Source organism: Caretta caretta, chromosome 6 (assembly GCF_965140235.1).
Source record: "Caretta caretta isolate rCarCar2 chromosome 6, rCarCar1.hap1, whole genome shotgun sequence".
NCBI lineage: Eukaryota > Metazoa > Chordata > Testudines > Cheloniidae > Caretta > Caretta caretta.
In genome coordinates this window covers 33,203,208-33,225,434 of record NC_134211.1, presented here as the reverse complement: position 1 = coordinate 33,225,434, position 22,227 = coordinate 33,203,208, and the positions used below count along the sequence as shown (strand labels likewise).

General features: G+C 40.5%; 1 protein-coding gene across 2 annotated transcripts in view; it reads right to left on the bottom strand.

Moving 5' to 3' along the window:
- The window catches only part of SWAP70 (switching B cell complex subunit SWAP70), a 55,217-nt gene that overhangs the window by 13,604 nt on the left and 19,386 nt on the right, over window positions 1-22,227 (bottom strand). For both annotated transcript variants that reach the window (XM_048852756.2, XM_048852755.2), the window contains exons 4-7: window positions 10,853-11,077; window positions 6,186-6,332; window positions 5,536-5,644; window positions 4,467-4,648 (exon numbers count right to left, since the gene is read on the bottom strand). In XM_048852756.2, coding sequence (XP_048708713.1) covers window positions 4,467-4,648; window positions 5,536-5,644; window positions 6,186-6,332; window positions 10,853-11,077 — 663 coding nt within the window. The remainder of the gene's footprint in view (window positions 1-4,466; window positions 4,649-5,535; window positions 5,645-6,185; window positions 6,333-10,852; window positions 11,078-22,227) is intronic.

Here is a 22,227-nt window from a genome sequence, read left to right as displayed (position 1 = left end):
TGGAATCTAAGATCAGAATTTTTCAAGTGTCTGCACCAGCTAAACCCTGCATCCATGTGGATCCCTGTAGACATCTGGGGGCCCCAGATGGACAAGCTCCACCACGCCAAGTCACTTGAAAGATCGGATCCTATTCTTGCTGCTATTTATTTAGGATAGATACTTTTTCATTGAGCTTTCTGTCCCTCGTGTCCAAGAACACCCCCGCACCAGACACTGCCTTCAAACAGGAAATATATGTACAATTATTCAGGTCTGGGGAAGTTATAGAAGGGCATTAGATATCAGAAAAGTTACTGAAGTAAACAAAGTATGGTGGGTGCTGTGTGAAACTTACGCCATGTGACCCAGACCACATGCTGGCCTTCTGCATCACATAAGTCCCACTTATGACCACAAAACACAGACTTAGCAAGTTCATAGGCCTTGTGCTTGGCCTCATTATGGGGGTAAAGTTCATCCTTTAATTAGATTAAGGGGAATCTCAAAATTCCATAAGAAAATGTTATTTTAGACAAATGTCAGCAACTCACCCCCACTTCTAAAGATTTAGTGGCGCACAGGCCATTCTCAGAGTGCACTTTAGCTCTCCTTGAACTCATGCTGGCTCACAGCCTGATGCAAACTGAGCTCCAAGTTTTCCAGCACAATTCAGTTTCCTGGAATGTTTACGTAGCTTTTTCCATTAAAAGAATTTCCTAACTAATCAAAAGCTGCTAATTCTTCTACCCCAAATACACAACACTTTCATTTGGTGGAAATGCAGGAGTTCATGTCTTAGCCTAACTTGTTCTCTTTTCACCCTCTAAGATGAAGGAGTCATCCAGACCTATTTGAAAGGAGCTTCTTGCCTCAACACTCTTGCCAGCTGCCATCTCTGCTGCAAGATTCACAGAAATCAGTTACAATTCAGTAAACACACAGCTTCTGTGAGAACAATCCCATGTTTCTTCCTCTTGCGCACCTGCTCCTCAAGTTATAGCAAACAGAAATCAACGCCCAGGATTTTTGCTGCCTGGTAAGTTACACAAATGATAGCAATAGGGAGTACTAGATATGAGCTAAGGCAGGCATTGCATTTTGGCACATTATCCATGTTTAAAATTATGCAAAAAGAACGAGGCGTACTTGTGGCTCCTTAGAGACTAACAAATTTATTTGGGCGTAAGCTTTCATGGGCTAAAACCCATTTCATCAGATGCATGGAGTGGAAAATATAGTAGGAAAATATATATAGAGAGAGAACATGAAAAGATGGAGGTTGCCATAGCAACTCCAACCAGACAAATCAATTAAGGTGGGCTATTATCAGCAGAAGAAAAAAACCTTTTGTTGTGATAATCAGGATGGTCCATTTCAAACAGCTGACAAGAAGGTATGAGTAACTCACTACAAAAGTTTTTTTTCTCCTGCTGATAACAGCCTACCTTAATTGATTTGTCTCATTAGAGTTGGTATGGCAACCCCCATCTTTTTATGTTCTCTATGTGTTTATATATATCTTCCTACTGTATTTTCCACTCCAAGCATCTGATGAAGTGGGTTTTAGCCCACGAAAGCTTATGCCCAAATATATTTGTTAGTCTCTAGGGTGCCAAAAGTACTCCTTGTTCTTTTTGCTAATACAGACTAACATGGCTACCACTCTGAAACCTTTAAAATTATGGGGTAAGAATCAAATCAGAACAAGACCTTCTATTACCAGATTCAGAGCAAGGCCAGGAAACTAATACTCCATATCCCAGTATTACCAAACCGATGTGTTCAAAAATCAAGAATCAGGCTCACAAGAATTACAAGATTCTAAAAGTAATACATTTGGGTTCTTTTCATTTGCCTTCTTGTTTCTGTGCCTATAGCATGCACTCAGATCACATTTTTAAGCTTCTCTCCACAACCATGAGAGATGAAAATTCACTTTTTAAATGAAAGCTGAGATTCTAAAATATTCACATGATTCCAGGAGCTGAGACTTTAAAAACTCCAAATATGAGACTTATGATAAAGTCACAAGAATTGACAACAATGATATTCTACTAACACAGACAAGCTTAACTTTAAAACACAATACTTAATGGGACTACTCACATGTTTAAAGTTAAACTTATCTATGTATTTGCAGGATCAGAGCCTCAGATTGCATACATGTAATGGATTCAAAGTCTGGGTGACTCTCTGCACTCTACGTCTAGTCACTCTAGTTTACTTTATAATTGGATCTGATCTTGCTCTAAGAGCTTAAGAATAAGTAATAAATCAGATATTTTCTATTTATGAAGGTGCATGAGAAATGAGGCAAGCGTGCTCTAACTGGAAACACAAAACCAACTGAAATGTAGGACAAGGTTACGAGCAGACCAGTTCTGCTTTTCATGTTACATGGCTAAAGAATGTAATTTTAATAGCTTGCAACCACAGTGGGGCAAGGACCAAGTCTCCTTCCACACGTTGTATGGCATGGAACATACTGGCAGTACACAAATTACTAACAAATAAAAAAAAAAAATAAAAAGTATATGTAGTTGGAGATAGTATGAGCCGGGGGAGGGGAGAAGTTAATAGGAGCATGAAGTGGAAAATGGAAGAACAACATAGCAGGAGGGAGGAAAGCACAGAACAGAAGATGGAGAGCCAAGAGCGTTTTGAATGGCTTAACTACTCATGAGTTGTGAATCCACAAGTGAGTTCATTTGATATATACAGGTCTTCCCAAAGGAGTGCCAATAAAACTATTATACCACACCCCACATTCCCTCCATGCTACACATCTTCTAGAAAACTACTTTAGACATATTTTGATTTTTTTAATCAGTACTATTTTTTAATCTCTGCCTGTGAAAGCCAGCTCTCAGAGGGAGAGAGGTTATGGCTAACATGTTTTTGAAACTTCTGAAAATGGCCTAAAGTGAAGTTTATGTATCATCATGAATTTAAGGTCTGTTGTCTCTGAATTGACCAGGGCTAGAGGAAAGTACTGTGTCCCATTAAGAAGATGGGAATCTCCCCTTTCTATTGGTATAAGACCCTTTTTCAGCACTGATGGATCATGAGATAATCAGATTGTAGGCCTATCACTAGTCCTGAAATGGCCAGTGTAGTTTTGGGACAGAAATGCCTTCTTTTCTGAGGAAATGTAGAACATATTTCTCTGGCTTATTTAATTTTTTTAAACGGAAAAGGCAGCTGTCTCATTTTACAGCACAGGGTTTGGGATGTAAGGAAGTGATGCTGGATCCTGACAGGAAGCACTCTAGGTAACAGCTGAGATGTGGTATGGCAAGTGCTGGGGTTGAAATCCAAGAATAACTCATGATATTTAAGGGAAAGTTCACTAGGTTTGTAAGTTTTGTCCAAGAACATTTAAATTACAAAACATTTTCTACAATGAAAACAGCGAGAGCTTTTGATACATGAATCTTAAATTAGGTAGAATGGATCTTTTAACTTTCACCAAGCCTCATGGGGAGCAATCACACAGATGTGGGCAACTCTGTTATCTGCAGTGATCAGCAAGTTAATAGCAAATACATAATGCTCCTCAGTGCTGTTCATAGAACCTTCTGCCAACCTTCCTTAATCCAAGTTTTACACATCTTTAGAGCTTTTCAGATACATGGATTTCTAAAGCTTTCTCCCAATATTCACACTCGAGCTGTCTGAACATGTTGCTCTGCAAAGTCGATGCAAATTTTATGAGAAAACATGCGTTTGAGCAAAGTACATGTGGTCAATACCTTTATCTGAGCTGTGAATCTGCCCAAAACTGCTTCAATCGGATTACAAACACACACAAGGATTCTGCAGCATATTTCAATATGTCTCTGGAAACTGAACTTTACACATACTGTTGGAAGTGTGCTGGGGCAGGATTTTTTCCTCTTTCTCAGTCCCTGCTACCCCACACCTATGCAACTTTAGCAATCCATTAAAACTAAGAAAACCCTAATGGAAACTCTGTTAAACTCCACCCTGCTCCTTTAGTTAATTAATTAAAGGGGCTAGATGCCCAGGCCATGGTGCAGCCCCTCTGAGATGCATCCATAGCACAAAGTGCTGTAAAGCTACCCTATGTGGACAGCTGGTGATTTCCCTTGCTCTACGCCTCTCTCTCCCTGACGTAGGGGGCACACCCAGAGCACTTTCTGTTCCTCCAGCAAAATGGCCTCTAGAGAGCTGTTGCAGACAGCACTAACTTAACTGGGGTCTAGCTCATTTGCCAGTAACTCCAGGTTGAAACAGCTGCATGCCTGCCTCCTTTCCCATCCCTTCTGCCCACCCAGGGTCCTGCGCTAAGCATAGCTCAACCTGACTCAGGGTGTCCTGACCCTGCACAAAAAGCACACATATGTGTAAAACAGACTAATATTTCAAGAAACTCAATCTCAATCAAATTGAAACTTCTCTAGGCAAAATTCTGGTCTGATCAGTGCAATGTGAAAGCTTGAAGGCTAACAACATGCCCCCACCTTTCTCACTGTCTCCAATTCCTCCTGCTTGTTCTCATTGGCTATTTGGAGTTCTTTCATCTGCCGCTCCAATTCCTCTTCCTCAGCTTGCCGTTTCTGGCGTAATTCTTTCCGTTTCTGGCGCGCTTCTTTGTGAGGTGGAGGGCTGCCAACCCTCAGCAGGCTTACAGTGGTCTGAATGGCTGTAAAGAAGTCCATGTGATTGAAAGGAAAAGCAACAATAAAAGAGAACTTCAGTTAGGAGAAATGCTAAGTCTCTCTGGATAGCCCGGGTGGGTGAGAAACAGCTACTCTGTTATCACACACAACTCTCTCTTGTCATCCCCACTCTCTCTTAGTAAGTTAACTAATAACATGAAAAAAGTAAGCATGCTGGCTTTCTACACATTGCAATATCATCTGTATCCCAAAGACAGGGATGTCCAGTAGTTCCAATAATACCCTAACCGATTATTCCATACCCAGTGTCAATTTCTGGTGGTGCATTTGCAAGATTAAGATGGTGTGAATGTAAATTATTGTAAGAGAGAAAGCCTTAGGAAACGACAACCAATTGCAAATTTCTCTCCACATCCCTAGACAATTTTCTCAGTGTTTCTAATCCAGATAAGAATCCCTCTATTTCTCAGGGGTACATTGACTGATAGAACGTCAAAAATAGTTCCCTCACATTTCATTTTCTAGGGCCAGCATTTTATCTGGGCTGCACAAATAAAAATCATCTTTCATTGTATGTTAGCCATCCCACAACATGCAGCAAATCAGTTACTGAAAGTGAACTGCTGGTAGGATCAAATTTATGAAAGCACTTCGGCACAGATTTTCAAACGGGACTAGTGATTTTGGGTGCCTCAATTTGACACCTTGAAGAGGCCCATTTTTCAGCATTTTGGTGCTTAGCTGGTTCTGAAAATCAGGCCCCTTTGAGATGTCTCAATTTGGGAACTCAAAGGGGAACCACCCCCAAATCATTAGTCACTTGTGAAAATCTTGTTCTTAAGCACATGCTTAAGTGCTTTGTGGAAGCAGGACCTTAACTCTCACATCACTAAGATTTAAGAGACCTTACCTTGAATCCACTCCTGCTTCTTCTTTTTATCAGAGGCACTAATCTCAAAGCTTTTATCTAAGCATTTGATAAGAAAAAGGCATTTCTTCCCATCTTTGTCAGGCAAGGACTGGAATGGAAAACAAAGTATTAGTTTCCAGTTAACCTAAATACCACACTGCAGTATCGCATCCCACCTATGCACCAACCTAAATACCACACTGCAGTATCGCATCCCACCTATGCACCAACCTAAATACCACACTGCAGTATCGCATCCCACCTATGCACCAATCAGTCACATGTACAGGCTATGAAGGCCTACAACAGTAAAATATTTAATTTTAATATTTTATAGTTTGGGATATAAATGCCATTTTACATTGCGGTGCAAAACTGCTGTTCATGGAAAACTGAAACATTATAAAATTGTTAAGCTTTTACTGTTACTGCTTTCCACTCATGAACTTATTTGTACAAATTCCAGTAGTTTCATTAAATGATCTTCATGAAAATAAAACCAAGAGAGACAGCCCAACAGAGTGATCTACTGATGCAAAAAGGAAAAAAACAGAACAAATATCCCACCATCACTGAATAGACACTGGGAGTCCACCACAAAAGATTATTTTAAAATTTCTATATTTAGAGGGAGTTGAATTTATTTTTACCTCTACAAAACAGTTTTCATCCAACACGATGTCTCCTTTTTTGTCTTTTAAATCTTCACTTGTGTAATATGAAATAATATTTGGTTTTAGCACAAACCAACGTTCTGTCCAATTTTTCCTTCTGTGACCTTTTTTCAACATATAGCCCTGTAAAAAGGAATGACCCATTGAATTGTGTCCCCTCGATTGTACTGCTCTGCCTTTTACTTGTGTGCCCTAAGGTTATGGTCCAAGACCGATGAAGTAGACCAGGCCCTAAACGTTGATTCTTACACATTTCCGTTCCTCATAACTCCCAATTCCATCACCTGTTGCTTAGTTCATGAAAGTAATTTGTGATTCCTTTATCCCCGATTTGCAAATGGTAAAACCATCTTTAAAATAACGGAAATAATGCTGCAATCTCTCCGGATTCTCTTTGATAATATTTTACCACCACTCTTCCTTTTTTATTATTATTAATTATTATTGTTACTAGTGCTAACACACAACTCTGCTGGACACGTCATACATGATGTCTAATGACAGAGATTTTATTAATTTAATCACATTGTGAAATGTTAACATCAAAAGATCTCCCCAGTGGTATATGTAGGGCCTGGAGCTAGATAGATATTCTAGCTAGATATTCCATCCCCTACTGTACACGTAACCCTGGGGATAAAGAAAACTTCCACCTCCTGGAAGTGGTTCTTCCTGTCTCCTAAAATACCTTCTGCTGCCTTGCTCATCTAGCTGCACCCAAAAAAAGACCAAAGCCTTTTTTAAAGGACTGATCCCAATGAGAGTGTGATGGAAACTTCAATTAGTGGGGCTGAGAAAGGGAGAATGAAAACTATACTTCTGGCTAGTATACTATATTTGGGGAGCATAGGGCAAAATCCTGACCCCACTGAAGTCAATAGTTGTTTTCCCATTGATTTTGCTGGGGCCAGGATTTCACCCATACTATTTTAGTTTTCCTTACATTTTACTCAATCCACTTTAAAAAAAAGAAAAACATTGTGTCTCCAAGGGCTTGTTTCTATGAACAGTTCGCTCAGAGCAAGCTGGGTGTAAATCCAGCCTGCTCTAGCCTGCCATGCACTAACTGGCTGGGTGGACACTGCTCCCACACACTAAAAAGTGTTGCAGGGCACTTTGATCTACTGTAGTTTGTCACCACATAGATCAACGCCCATAATGACACTTTTAGCACCTGGTAGCAGTTCCGCCTGGCCAGTTAGTGGGCAGGCGAGATTTACACAGTAGCTTGCTGTGCACTAATATCCATACAGACATGCCCTAATACCTAACCTTAATTATCATCATCAAGATTTCAAGCTCCTCTTTCCTTCCTTTTACAATCCACGCTTTTTACAATCCACACACAGCAGGTGGACTTCATAAAGAACAATGAGTCTGATCGATTTGTCCTCAGCTGAACTGGAAGTGGAACTATTACTGGGATCTTAGACCTAATTATTTAAATTTACTACAGACCTAACATCATGTAGGCCAGCAGTAAGGAAGTACTATTTGTGATATAATATTGGAATTTTTTACATATTTTTTCCCTTTTAGATAGCTAGTTAACTTTCTTTGGAAATGTATTTATATCCTTTGTCTCTTGGTGAGGAGGAGGAAGAACCAGGGGATGTGGCAGTCGTTCTTTGCTTAAACTGTGTTCAGTTTATGTGGAAAATAAATAAAATTGATCGAATCAAAGAAATACCACATTTCTCTTTGCTTTGAAGCAGAATGAGATGGGGATCACTTCCCTTTTCTTTTCTGTGCGGGAAGGAGGTCTAGAAGTACCCGATCCAAAACAGAGCTTGTATTTCACACAGAGGAAATATTAAAATGTCAAAGATGTAAAACTACAGTTGTTCTAGCTACATATCTGTGATGGTGGAGTCCAATAGACTGGCCCCAGGATCCTAAGCATCTACATTTCACCTCCACACAGAAAGGACTCACCATAGCTGCCTTTCACCCAAGCCTTATTCTGGGCCATCACTTCCCTCTCTTATCAGTTCCAAATGTACCCAAGTATAGGGTGAGTGAAGAACTTAGTGTAGCCTTCCCCAAAGCTCTAATAATGCAATTAACACACCAGGTACAAATACTGCTGTTAGCAAATGGGAAAGACCAGTTCAAGCTCCCTATTGCCCAAGAACATTATAAACACGAGGCAGCAGCCATGAGATAGTTACACAGCTACATGGTGAATTCTTCCCAGGTTATGGGGAGAATTCCATCCCTCTCAATTTTCTATTAGTCCTCCATATAAACCCTATTTACTCCTGCACAAGGGAGGAGAATTTGGCTCCAAGCAAAGTGGTGTGCCCCCATTCATCTCAATTAGCTGTTAACACTGAAATCTAATGATGAAAACATAATTAGATATATTAACTACTACATTAACAATAATTTTAACAGAAGCACCCACCTACTGTGTTTTATCCAGTGTGGTTACAGCTCCACAGGAAAGAGGATGCATGTTGAAAGATGTAAATGATTGAATGTTCTATCAGACATTTGAATTTATTGGCTAGTCAATTTTAAAAAAAAAAAAACTAATTTAAAAAGTTATTTTGGGTACTACAGCTTCCCCCATTTCCCCTGCTAATTTCTGTAATCTCATTTTCCCAACTCTTATGTGCTTTGGGGTTTGTTTGTTTTTTTTGTCCTGTTGCCATCCTGTCAAGCAGGAGCCATTCAGCAGTGGGGTGGCTTCCCCCATAGCAAGGGGCTCTTCCTCCTTTCCCTCAGAATCCTGGCTGAGGGTCTCTGTTCTGCCCTGCCAGGACTGCAGCCTCCCCTGCACCTTGTGACAGTAGAGATCAGGTATCACCTGTCCCAGAGCCAGGCAGGGAGCCCTCTGCATCTCGGCTGTAGTGGCCCCACTCACCAGCCAGGAGTGTGTGGGCAGTAATTGTTCAGCAGCAGGAGCGCCTCCCCTTCAGTTGGGGATTCATCTTCCTCTCTGCCCTGGCTGGGGGGGTCTGTGCTCCAGTGGGCCAGGACCACAGCCTTCCACCCAGGTGTCTTGGGCTGCTTGGAGCACTCTGCAGTTCTGCTGTCCTCAGTGCCCCAACCCTAACCCCAGCCCTACGCCACCCTTACTTTCCCACAACTGTAAAAATAAAAAGTTAATATTTGCACACACAAAAATAAAAATAAAAATCAATATTGTCAAATTTGCAACAAAAAAAAATTTAATTCCATCAATACTACAATACGTCTGAATTGAAGTGTGAACTCCATTTTCCAAAAGACTGGTGACTGTCCAGAAGGGGAGGAGATTAGGTTATAACAAAACTTTTTTTAAAAGTCTTTTTAGAAGCAGGGAGACAACCCTGAACAAAGTCACAGTCACCAAGAGAGGAGACAGTCAAGACACTGCAGCAATGAGAGGCAGCACAGCATCAGATAGAAAGCATTTGAAACATCTAAAGAAATCAGAGATTTCCTTTCAAATCTCAAGTGGATGGACTGAGCTGACGCCAATTACTATGTTCAATGGTATTAACAGAATGACTTAAAGTTTTGTCCTCAACAGTTCATCCCACCAATGAACAATAAGGAGTTAATAAAAACAGATGCTTTGCATTGTTCTTTGGCTATTTTGAAAGAACTTCCTGTTCCAAGATTTTCTGATAACTTCTTCTGAATGGATTTGGAAGGGCTGCCAAAAAAAGGCCTTTGCTTGCTTTCTTCGTAAGGAGAAACAATCAAAGACCACTAACAGTTCCCCATAAAGTACGTATGAGTGTGAATTAGAACCCTAGGTAAATGCAGTTTGCCTGAATAAAAACACTTCACTGGGGTTTTAAGGATTTATTTTTCCTATTAAAAATATACAGTCCTTTAAAGCCATTCTGGGACTTTCTGAAACATCTAGAACAACTGAGGAGTCCCCTGACCAAATGGTAATCAATCCCTCTACAGGAACTCCAAACGAGCAGAAGGTTGACAGAAATATTCTATGAATTTTAAGATAGAGCCATTACTTTTTAGCTTTGACTTCAGCTTAGTAAATCACTAATGCTCCATATTCTATTATGCAGAGTTAAATAGCATTTTCTACACAATTTATAGGCTGTTTTAACTGCATCAGTTTAGGAACAGATACAGTTAAATCGGTGCATCGCCCTTGTGTGGGCACAGTTATACTGATACATACCTATCAGAGCTTTTTTCTGTAAATTAACTGCAAATTTCAATATATTAATACTTATATTTAATATATTAATATTTTAACATATTAAAGACTTACCATAAATTTAGGAATTAATAAATACAATTTTGCAGCTATTCTATTAGCTAATGAATTACTGGTATAAAGAGAGGTCATATTTTAAGTCAGAAACACAAGGGCCACTTTTCCTTCAGGTCCTAAGTATAATTCACCAAGGACAAGTATCTCCTTTGCAGTACTAGAAGGGGTTAAAGAGATCTTTTTACATAGCATAGCTTCCGTTTTACAAAATATATTCTTTTAAAACTAAACTCCTAACAGAAACCAACTCTCAGAGTGCTAAGTAGACCCCCTCGAGCTTGTTCGCTGCCATCAGCTAAAGAAACTGTTATTCATGGCAGCAGAATTCATGGGCAAATGATCTCATTATCCAATAACTCATACATCCTACTATTTTCAAACATTCACTCCATGCAATTCTTACCTGTTTCAGTACATCTAATATGAGCTCATTAAAGACCTCATTAACTGCCATTGATACCGTCTGTCGGTCCATCCCTTTGCTAAACTGTCCACTTCCAATAAGCTCAATCAATTCCCATGCAGAAAGACCTTGATTGGCACCGAGGCTGTTCTTATTATGTTCAAACTGTTCTTGATGCGAGCCTGCACCCATTGCTTCAGTGAGTTTTTTAAGTAAGTATTCAATCTGTACAGAAATAGAAGCAAAAATTATATCATTTTTAACAAAGAATTTACTCAAATGCTTCAGAGCTCTAGGCCAAAATTTGTGTGTCTAAAGTTAGACTCTTAAATCCACATTTAGGCACCGAAAGATAAATGGCTTCATTTTCAAAGATTCCACGCTCCCACAGTTCTTATTTGCTTCAACAGGGTTTGTGTGTGCTCATCACCCCCAGAAAATCTGACTACTCATATTTAGAAGCCTAAATATGGATTTAGACTTCTAACTTCAGACACTCAGTTTTGGGATTTCTGCCCACGAATGATACACATGGAAGTTATTCTTTAATAGCATCAAGATTATGCAGAATTAAATGTGAGAAAGAGGAAAGCTTCAAAAGCATTACAATTTTATAAAAGTAAACCAATAAAATATACCAGGAAAATTAAAGGAAATAGCTTGGATAAGGAAAGACATTAGCAATAGTCACATGCTAGTCACAGGTCTGAGCCCTGACACCTCCCCCTCAAATCTGATATTATGATATCAGGACGGGCATAAAAAAAATGAAGGTGAAGATGAAAAAGTATTCATTCCTAAAACAAATTCTCCTTTTCCTAATACTTTCCATATCATGTATCAGACAACTATAATAACACTTCTACTGAGGTTAGTCAAGACTTAAACCTTGCTATCTATCTTATACCACTAATTGTACTTAGTTAAAACTGAATCCATCCAGTAATTAAAAAACCCTACAAATCTTTAACCAATGCCAGTTTGTGAGTTCCTACTTCCACAATCATATCTATACAATAAAAATCACTGTTGGTGTCAGTTTCCTATGTCTGAAGATACACAACACTTTGATGTGATATAATTAGACTTCAAGGATGGTTTGGTCTAGTCCTGAAGACAGGCCAGGTTTGCCCAAGACAGCAGAGAAAGGCATAAAGGGAACAATGGTTTACTGTGTTTTTCCACCAGCTTCATGGCAAGGCCACTATGTGCCATAGCATTCCTGCCCCCCTAGTTGACTGGGGCAATGAAGCCAGAAAAAGCAAGGCATTTCCCTGACAGCCAAAGTAAACCTGGGTAAAGGGAGCAAAGCCACAGTGATACACCATGGCCTGCCAGCCCCACCAAGAAGTTCCTATGGAGACAAGGGGCAAATCAGCCTCTAAAATAGCTGACCCATCTTTCCGGTGACTATAAAAGCGAGCATATGAATCCTGCCTCTGGCCTCCATCCTAAGTCAGATGTTGCGCCAGCTCTCCCATGCCAAGGGCTCTTAGAAGTGGTTCCTCTTAATTACTGAATTTCTTTGTGTGCAGAGCTGATGTTGCTGAAAGGGCACGTGATGGTCACAAGCTACAACAATGGCTTAGGGGTGGACACCATCGGACTGAGTCTTTCAAGGTACCTTTCAGATCCCCCTTTCAGTACACGCAGGATTACCTATTTTTTAGGCCTACTCTCCCTGGTAGACAGTCCTGCTGGAGGGTTGGAACAACTGTGTAAAGTAGACCAATTGTAGGTACAATTTTCAAAACGTGACTTAGAACATCTCATGTTCAAAAGCGACAGGGTCCTCAGTGCCTCAAATGAAAGTCAATGGGACATAGGCTTCTAAGTCATTTGGACACTTGTGAAAATCTCCCCCCTCCATGTCATTGATGCTGTGCAACCTCCCTTACCCTAGTGCTTCTGAGAAAGCAGGACGTAAGGTCATTTCTTCCATGGATTACAGAAAAGTCAGTTTGGGTCAAATGAGGCTTCACCATAGGCCAGCCTAACCTTTCAGCAAGAGTAACTGGACCACTTTTTGATTGGTGTATATAAGGGATTGAATTGGTAGGCTCTTCAGCGCCCATCACTGTCTCTCATCACAGGTTTGGGAGAAGGGGGATGAGGAAGTGTTTTTCAATACGTTCATCCTACAAGGACTACCAGGCCTCAAGCATCTGATGTTAGCCACAGTGTGTATGTTAATACTCTGGCCAATATAGCTTTTCTGGCTTCTTCTTGATGTGAGCAAGCACCCTCCTTTCACCCAAGTCTGTGGCAAATAAATACAAAACACGTGCAAATCTGTGACAGAATATAACAAGTCTGACAAAGCAGTTAATTACTGAACCTGAGCTGAACCTCAGAGAAGCGGGATTTTTACTGCTATTTCTGGAACACTGAGATTAGTTATTAAATAGTTTCCTTTTCAGTAATACTAAATAGTAATTAATACTAAAAGAAAAATGAGGAAGTAAACTATAATCACCTTATTGTCTCAAAAAGAAAAACAAACATAAGAAAAAGTACCCAATTCATATGCTTCTGAGCTAATTGCTAATTGCTCAGGCATGCAGGAGTGAAATCAGGAAGGACAAATCACACTTGGAGTTGCTGCTAGCAAGAGATTTTAAGAGTAACAAGAAGGGTTTCTTCAGGTATGTTAACAACAAGAAGAAAGTCAAGGGAAGTGTGGGCCCCTTACTGAATGAGGGAGACAACCTAGTGACAGAGGATGTGGAAAAAGCTAATGTACTCAATGCTTTTTTTGCCTCTGTCTTCACGAACAAGGTCAGCTCCCAGACTACTGCACTGGGCAGCACAGCATGGGGAGGAGGTGACCAGCCCTCTGTGGAGAAAGAAGTAGTTCGGGACTATTTAGAAAAGCTGGACGAGCACAAGTCCATGGGGCCGGGTGCGCTGCATCCGAGAGCGCTAAAGGAGCTGGCAGATGTGATTGCAGAGCCATTGGCCATTATCTTTGAAAACTCATGGTGATTGGGGGAGGTCCAGGACGACTGGAAAAAGGCTAATGTAGTGCCCATCTTTAAAAAAGGGAAGGAGGAGGATCTGGGGAACTACAGGCCAGTCAGCCTCACCTCAGTCCCTGGAAAAATCATGGAACAAGTCCTCAAGGCATCAATTCTGAAGCGCTTAGAGGAGAGAAAAGTGATCAGGAACAGTCAGCATGGATTTACCAAGGGCAAGTCATGCCTGACTAATCTAATTGCCTTCTATGACGAGATAACTGGCTCTGTGGATAAGGGGAAAGCAGTGGACATGTTATTCCTTGACTTTAGCAAAGCTTTTGACATAGTCTCCCACAGTATTCTTGCCAGCAAGTTAAAGAAGCATGGGCTGGATGAATGGACTATAAGGTGGATAGAAAGCTGGATAGATTGTCGGGCTCAACGTGTAGTGATCACTGCTCCATGTCTAGTTGGCAGCCGGTATCAAGTGGAGTGCCCCAGGGGTTGGTCCTGGGGCCGGTTTTGTTCAATATCTTCACTAATGATCTGGAGGATGGTGTGGATTGCACCCTCAGCAAGTTTGCAGATGACAGTAAACTGGGAGGAGAAGTAGATATGCTGGAGGGTAGGGATAGGATACAGAGGGACCTAGACAAATTAGAGGATTTGGCCAAAACAAATATGATGAGGTTCAACAAGGACAAGTGCAGAGTCCTGCACTTCGGATGGAAGAATCCCATGCACTGCTACAAACTAGGGACCAAATGGCTAGGCAGCAGTTCTGCAGAAAAGGACCTAGGGGTTACAGTGGACGAGAAGCTGGATACGAGTCAACAGTGTGCCCTTGTTGCCAAGAAGGCCAATGGCATTTTGGGATATATAAGGAGGGGCATTGCCAACAAATCGAGGGACATGATTGTTCCCCTCTATTTGACATTGGTGAGGCCTCATCTGGAGTACTGTGTCCAGTTTTGGGCCCCACACCACAAGAAGGATGTGAAAAAACTGGAAAACATCCAGCGGAGGGCAACAAAAATGATATGGGGACTGGAACACATGACTTATGAGGAGAGGCTGAGGGAACTGGGATTGTTTAGTCTGCGGAAGAGAAGAATGGGGGGGGGGGATTTGATAGCTGCTTTCAACTACGTGAAAGGGGGTTCCAAAGAGGAGGGACCTAGACTGTTCTCAGTAGTAGCAGATGACAGAACGAGGAGTAATGGTCTCAAGTTGCAGTGGGGGAGGTTTAGGTTGGATATTAGGAAAAACTTTTTCACTAGGAGAGTGGTGAAGCACTGGAATGCGTTACCTAGGGAGGTGGTGGAATCTCCTTCCTTTGAAGTTTTTAAGGTCAGGCTTGACAAAGCCCTGGCTGGGATGATTTAGTTGGAGATTGGTCCTGCTTTGAGCAGGGGGTTGGACTAGATGACCTCCTGAGGTCCCTTCCAACCCTGATATTCTATGATTCTATGATAATTCTACATTCCTGTGAGGTTTGCTTTTTGTAAGGACTTATTGTCCTCTTAAAGATTATTGTAAGCAAAGATGTATTTAGCCTTACAGGGCAGACGGCTTTAGGGGGGCAAAAAAGGTAAAGTATTTTTCACCTCTGTTTCCCTACACGTAACTGGACATTGAATTTAGCTGGGATGTATTCATACATAAATAGCACTAACAGCCATCCAACTTTAGGGAAGACAATGTTTAAGTAGATTCCGTTTCAAATTGGATATCATGATTATTACTGAGAGTACTCCTATTGATCTCAGTACAATGATTGTACTTCTGAATGCTAGGTTGAAGGCCTTAGTTCTGCCAGCATTTACTGCAAGCCATAGTGCTTACTCCTGTGAATAGTCCTGATGATTTCAGTGCAGTGATTTCATTAGGACTACTCACAGTAGTTAGCAGTACTGCCAACAGTAGGCTTTTGCAGGAATGGACCCCTAGACTTTGCATTTTAGGAGTTCAGTGCATAGCTCTGAATTACTCACTTTAAGGTCATTCAGGTTAAAGCAATCCGATGGTAATAAGCATCTCAACTCTTAGCTTCATGAAGCTATAATTTATAATCACTTAAATTTCATGTTCATCTATAATTAAAATATTTTAATTTATATAAATAATTCACAAAAACTAAGTTTGTTATTTCTACTTTTCAAACTCTTATACTAAGAAATAACTTATGTGCAGCCAGGGCTTTCCAAGAACAGATACCATAAATCCTCAGCATTCAGTAAGATTCAGGAAGCAGCTTACTTCCCACTTGCAGGCAAGTTTCACCACCACCACCAAAGAATGCTACTTCAGTGTACATGAACTGCAGTGTCAGGTGACCCCAGTTTAGAAACAAATTTCCAGAAGGCCTCACCTTAATGACCTGAAATAAACATTGGCTTTTAAAGACAGGCTATCCTTTCTTTAATAAAAGGTAAGAGTAAGTCTCTCATTTCAGGTTTAAAATGCATTATGCCCATCAATTTAATTCCTCTGAACAGAGCTCACTGTATTTCTCTTAGCAGGATGGGAAGTTTAAATAACCAGAGCAGAATGCTACCCTTTTGCAATATTCTGCACTTAATGTAAGTCATACCATCCACTTCATTTCGTTTGTCATGTGTCATCTCAGCCTACCAAAGTACAAGATAGTAAAAGATTAAGAATTCTTACTGGCATTTAACTTTGGGCTTTTTATTTATTTAAAGAAAGGTGTGAAGCACCCTCAAATCCCTTTTTCTAATCATTTTACAGGATTGGGCTTACACAGAGAGGGACTAGAAATCATACTTGAACAGCTTTTCACTGTTACCCACAGCATGCAATCATGAATTTAAATCAAACTAACAGGCTAAGAGGGGAATACATCAAAACTGTTAATGATGTTTTATTAAAATAGACACTAAACAAAGGGATTTACTTTCATTAGTACTATATAAACCAAGTATTACTCTGTGTGTGATTAAAATAGATGAATATTTAATCTCAAGGAGACAAGCTCACAAGTACACTAATCTCCATGAGTTACACTCATCACTCTCTAAAAGCCCATTCAAGTGTATGAATAGCAATACCATATTTAGATAGTTTCTTACAAGAAAAGTGGCTTATGTATTGGTTTAACTTTTAAACATTAGAATTTTACAGGAATTACTCTTCTTACTCTGGCAGGAATATACAAATATTCTCTACAGTAGCTACATTACACCTGTGGAGATGGGGGAAATTAGCATAAAACAATGAGTGATCAACGTAATACAGTAGTTCCATCTGGTCAAATATGGACGTAAACATTAGCCACGCTATTCATTTGCATGCTCAAATGAGGAACTTTTGATACTTCTGAGAACAGAGTACTTTACTTCCCTTCCCCGGAACCTCTCCACTCCACACGTTAACACATCAAAATAAGAAAAGGAGTACTTGTGGCACCTCAGAGACTAACCATTTTATTTGAGTATAAGCTTTCGTCAGCTACAGCTCATTTCATTGGATGCTGTAGCTCACGAAAGCTTACGCTCAAATAAATTGGTTAGTCTCTAAGGTGCCACAAGTACTCCTTTTCTTTTTGCGAATACAGACTAACACGGCTGTTACTCTGAAACCTGACATCAAAATAACTGACTAATTAAATCATCTGGCTTAAACAGTCTATATCTGTGGTTAATAAGTTGAAAGAGTTGAGAAGCAAGTATGATGCAATGTTTGCTGCTACTTTGAGTGCAACTATTCTCTGTGATAAAGTTGTAAGTTTTTCTTTTAAAGGATTGTTTGTTTTGTTTTAAACAATGATCAGTGCTCTACTGAGAAGGTGAAATCATGACCCACGGAACTCAGTGGAATAACTCCCATTGACTTCGGCAGGGCCAGGATTTCACCAAGAGTCACTATTAAGAACGTATGGGTATTAAAGAGTTTTTTGTTTTAATACTAGACACAAAGTGCCTTTAGCATCTTCTTTCAGTGGAATAGTTCCCTATTCCCTTTCTGATGCTGTTTTCTTTTATTAGCAGTTTTTCCTGTATTGGTTTCAACCTTTCGGATTTTATCACATTCCATGTGAAAGTACTGATATCAGTTTTACATGACCTTTTGCCAAACACAACTGGATGAAGCCGTGTGTGTAAAGGATGAAAAAAACAACAAAAACATCAAGATAGTCATAATGCCCACCAGATGGCTCCTCTTACATCTCAGACATTCAAGGCTATTCTGCAAAGTCCACTCCATCAAAACAGTGGTTGCAGTGGGTCACCAGTAGATATGTGGAGGACTTGCAATGCTATCATTTTATATAAAGTAGGTGCGATGCCTAGGCCAACTGGTATGGTACCCAAGAGCAACTATGACCCATGACAATGGTGCTATCACCTCATCATTTCCCCAGTGCTCAAAGTGATTCAACCCTGCTCCAGAGAGATCACCAGGGTTTAGGTGGGTAGCTCTCGCTTCATTTCCATTAGCCCCTTGGCCTCTCTGCTGAGACTGATAACAAGGGTTTCACTTGTAGTGGTGGTTTTTGTGGAATCTGATCACTGGACTCGTTTCACAGATGCCCAAAGAACCCTGAAACAATAACTGCCAGTCTGCTACACACCTGGGCAGAGTTTGAACAGTCAGCCGACAGATGAAAAGCTCTATATTCCACTACCATCTCTTAAGCAATCCAAGTCCCCTTCTGGGCAAATATTCTTCCTTCCTACCCTACACAAAAATCCCCACACAAATATTTATGTTACTTTAGCTCATACAGCTATTTGGGTAAACAGAGTACAAAGACTGTGCTTATCATCCAATGCAAACCATTATCTACTCTCTTCAAAATTAAACTAATTTAACTAATAATTTGATGTAAGTTGTGAAGATGCACCTCAAGATAGGACCTATACTTATATGGTGAACCAGATGAGAAATCAGCTACTCTGAATCTTATCCTTGTTCTTTTCAAGAAGCAAGAAAACTGTGGTTTCTAAATGGAAGAATTAATGTAACCTATGAGTGAGCATGTGATACGTGTTCCCCTCTGTTCCCAACACACAGGGCATGAGAGTCTGTTACAGCCCCCACTAAAGAGCCTTGTCTCTTTAGCTCAAGCTGTAGAAGCTCAAGATTTTAGCTCTGGAGATCCCTGGTTCAACCCCTGGCACGTCTGGAAAGACAGAAGCCATTACATTAAGAGCTAGTGTAACTTTGGTAGTCAAAAATGCTTTCTCCAAGCAGTTTTTCAGAATCACTAACATGCAACTCCATTCACACTCCTAGTTCAGTCATGCAACTATATCATTTTTACAAGAAAAATGAGGCAAGGGCATACAAAGATGAAGCCATTTCTGTTTTGCAGTTTACCGAAATAGCTCGTCACAGAAGAGTTGTCATAGAACACTTTTTCATTGCAACTGGTATTGATATTAGACAGAGCAGAGCACAGTGCTTCATAATGCTACTCACCATACTGCAGGCATCATCTCCACACGTTTGCTCTGAAGCAAAGCAGATTTAGAAAATTTTTTAGCTTAAAACAGTGTAATTACATCCACAATTTGGCCCTAAACAGGGTCTCGGAACATTTAAATAAAAATAAAAAGTCTATTTGCTTTATTTTTAAAATTTTCAAGTGTTTATTGAACACAATACACCACTATATACTGATTCGCATTACACAGCTCGGCACATTTCATTATGAAGGATGGCCCAAGAATATGGCGGTTTACTAACCACACACCATGGACTTAGATGATAAAGAATTTCCAAGGTAACAGCCACGTGTGCTGAAACAGAGGAAGGGGGAAACGTTTGGAAATCTTTTTTAAAGATAAAACACGTTTCAGTTAAAGAACGGTGAGACATACCACCAAGTCTAACAGATAAGAAGGGCAGTGAAAGCAATATTCAAAATTGGAGATGCAGCTGGAAATGTTTTGCTTATGATTACAATTCTCTCCTCCACCCTTCTATTTCAGTTATCCCTCCCCCATCCGACTAGGTGCTAATAAAAGCAAGGAAGACATCTGTGAGAGCTGGAGAGAATGCTGTTGGGTGCCTAGCAGGAATGAGGTAGTAGAGGAGACAGTCTAGCCATGTTGTATGGCATACAATTTTCAGAGCGCCCTGCAGTACCTACCTCCTTTTCAAAGCTTTCCTGCCATAAGAGAAGACAAGGCTATTTCTTACTAATTATTTCACTAATCCAGAGAGATGTGCTTTCCAATCTAGCTCTCTTTAAAACAGGCAGAGACAACAACAGTAAGGCACAGTTTGGGACAACCACTCTTCTCAGATTTATCCTTTCCCTTCCAGGAAAAGCTTACATGTCAGTAACAGGATCATTTTGTTTTTTGTACTACAAAGATTCTTACTGTCAAGTTTCAGAGGGGTAGCCGTGTTAGTCTGGATCTGTAACAGCAGCAAAGAGTCCTGTGGCACCTTATAAACTAACAGATGTATTGGAGCATGAGCTTTCGTGGGTGAAAACCCACTTCATCGGTTTTCACCCACGAAAGCTCATGCTCCAATACGTCTGTTAGTCTATAAGGTGTCACGGGACTCTTTGCCGCTTTTACTGTCAAGTGAGAGCATGCCTACTTTCCCAGAATTAGAATCTCCCTCCAACCTCCCCAGTCACCAGGAGAATACATTAAGGAAGTGGTTCTTCAATAGATTTATTCTGCTAATCCCTTTGTAAGAGACCATGTCCTTTCCCACCCTCCAGTAGAAGTCCATTAAAGACATATTAGCTTTCTATTATCATTAGATCAACACAGCAGCATATGTACAAAACATTAACAAGCCAGGAAGTTAGTGGTCCTGATTCTTCATTCAGACTGTTGCAACTAAGGTGAGACTCCATTTAAATCGATGGAATTACATAGGTGCAAAATTAGTGAGTGCATAAACAGGCTCAATCACCCTTGTGAGAAAATTTCAGACAAGTCCTAGGCCTAGGACAGTCCATCACAAAAAGGAAGGCAAAGTGCCAGTGGCTTTCAAGCTGCACAAACCCAAACATATTCTCCTCACCAGGAGGAGGAGTTTGTGGAACCGTGGAGGTGGCAGAGGGCAGAACCCTTTAAATGCACTATGCTCAGAGTTCAGTGGCAAAATATGCTCCATCCCTGTGAATTCTGGGCCATCCACAAGAGCACGCCCTCTTATGCATCTCCCCCACAAGCAGACATGCTGCTGCTTTCTAGCTGTCCTATGGATGTATGCTAACCCAGCCACTCTCTCTGAGGAGGGTTTAAAAACTGCAGAGGCGGGGGAATCATTCTTTGGCAGCATTACTACACAGAAATCTACTGGTTGTGGAGGGGAGTATGCCATACTGAACAGCTCCATCCCACCAATACCCAATATTCTCCTCCTGACCCAGGAAGGGGAAGCATATCACACAGACCGCCACTCACCCCTTGGACTACTTCTGGAGCACTTCAGTCCTCCTTTACTCTCACTTGCTACTCTCCACACTTCTGAAGAGTTGGCAACAGAGGAGAATAGATTAGTTGAGAGGGCACCCATCCAAACCAGAGAATGGGAACATAACATTCAGTCAGCTAGCTCGCCTGGAACCTAGGACTCTTCAAATATTTTCCACATGTTCACCCAGGTTTTGTACAAAAACTGGTCCACTGCAGTCATTAGATATCCAAGAAGCTTCTTTCCATTCCTTTCTAACAGTCAGATCTTCTGATCGTCAACAATGTAGAAAGATCTAAAATGTGTGATGAACAGCAGGAATTTTGAAGTGACCAGCCTTTTTATCTATAGGCACTGGGCCAAATTTCCCCACCAATTTATGAAACTGCTGTGGGAGTTGGAGTGTGGAGAGAGGGCTGGAGGTCACACAAAGGACTCAGAGCTGGAGACTGTGGAAGATAGTGTGTTGTACTATACTTAAATGATAATGCAAGCCATAGAAACAGAGAGATGGGGAAAACAAAATTCCCTGGCTGCAAAGTTATAGTGAATGATTACAGTGGTAAATCACCCTTCTTACAAATAAATCACTGGTAGGCTGTAATGAAATGCTGTGAAGGTTCACAACAGTCTATCCATTTTATTCCAAAACTGCACAGTAACTTACAAACAAGCACTTTAAGTAACACTACACCTGATAAGCAAACCTCTTATTATACTCAACAGCAGAAAATAGGGGAAAAGACTGTACTGTGATGGATTAATCATTCTTCTCCATTATAAAACAGAACCTAAAGCAGAGTGAGGTGGTATGTGCTTCAAAAAACAAACAGCTTGATTAGCTGTCATGTTAAATATTACTATGGAAGTAAAAGAAGCTCCTTAAAATAGCGAGAGATTTCCAACTCAAAAAAAATAAATAAATAAGGCCTCCCTTCCTGAAGAGACATCAACAAGTTTGTATTAAAGAATGCTTAGGAGAACTCATCAGGATTTTAGATGTGAAGT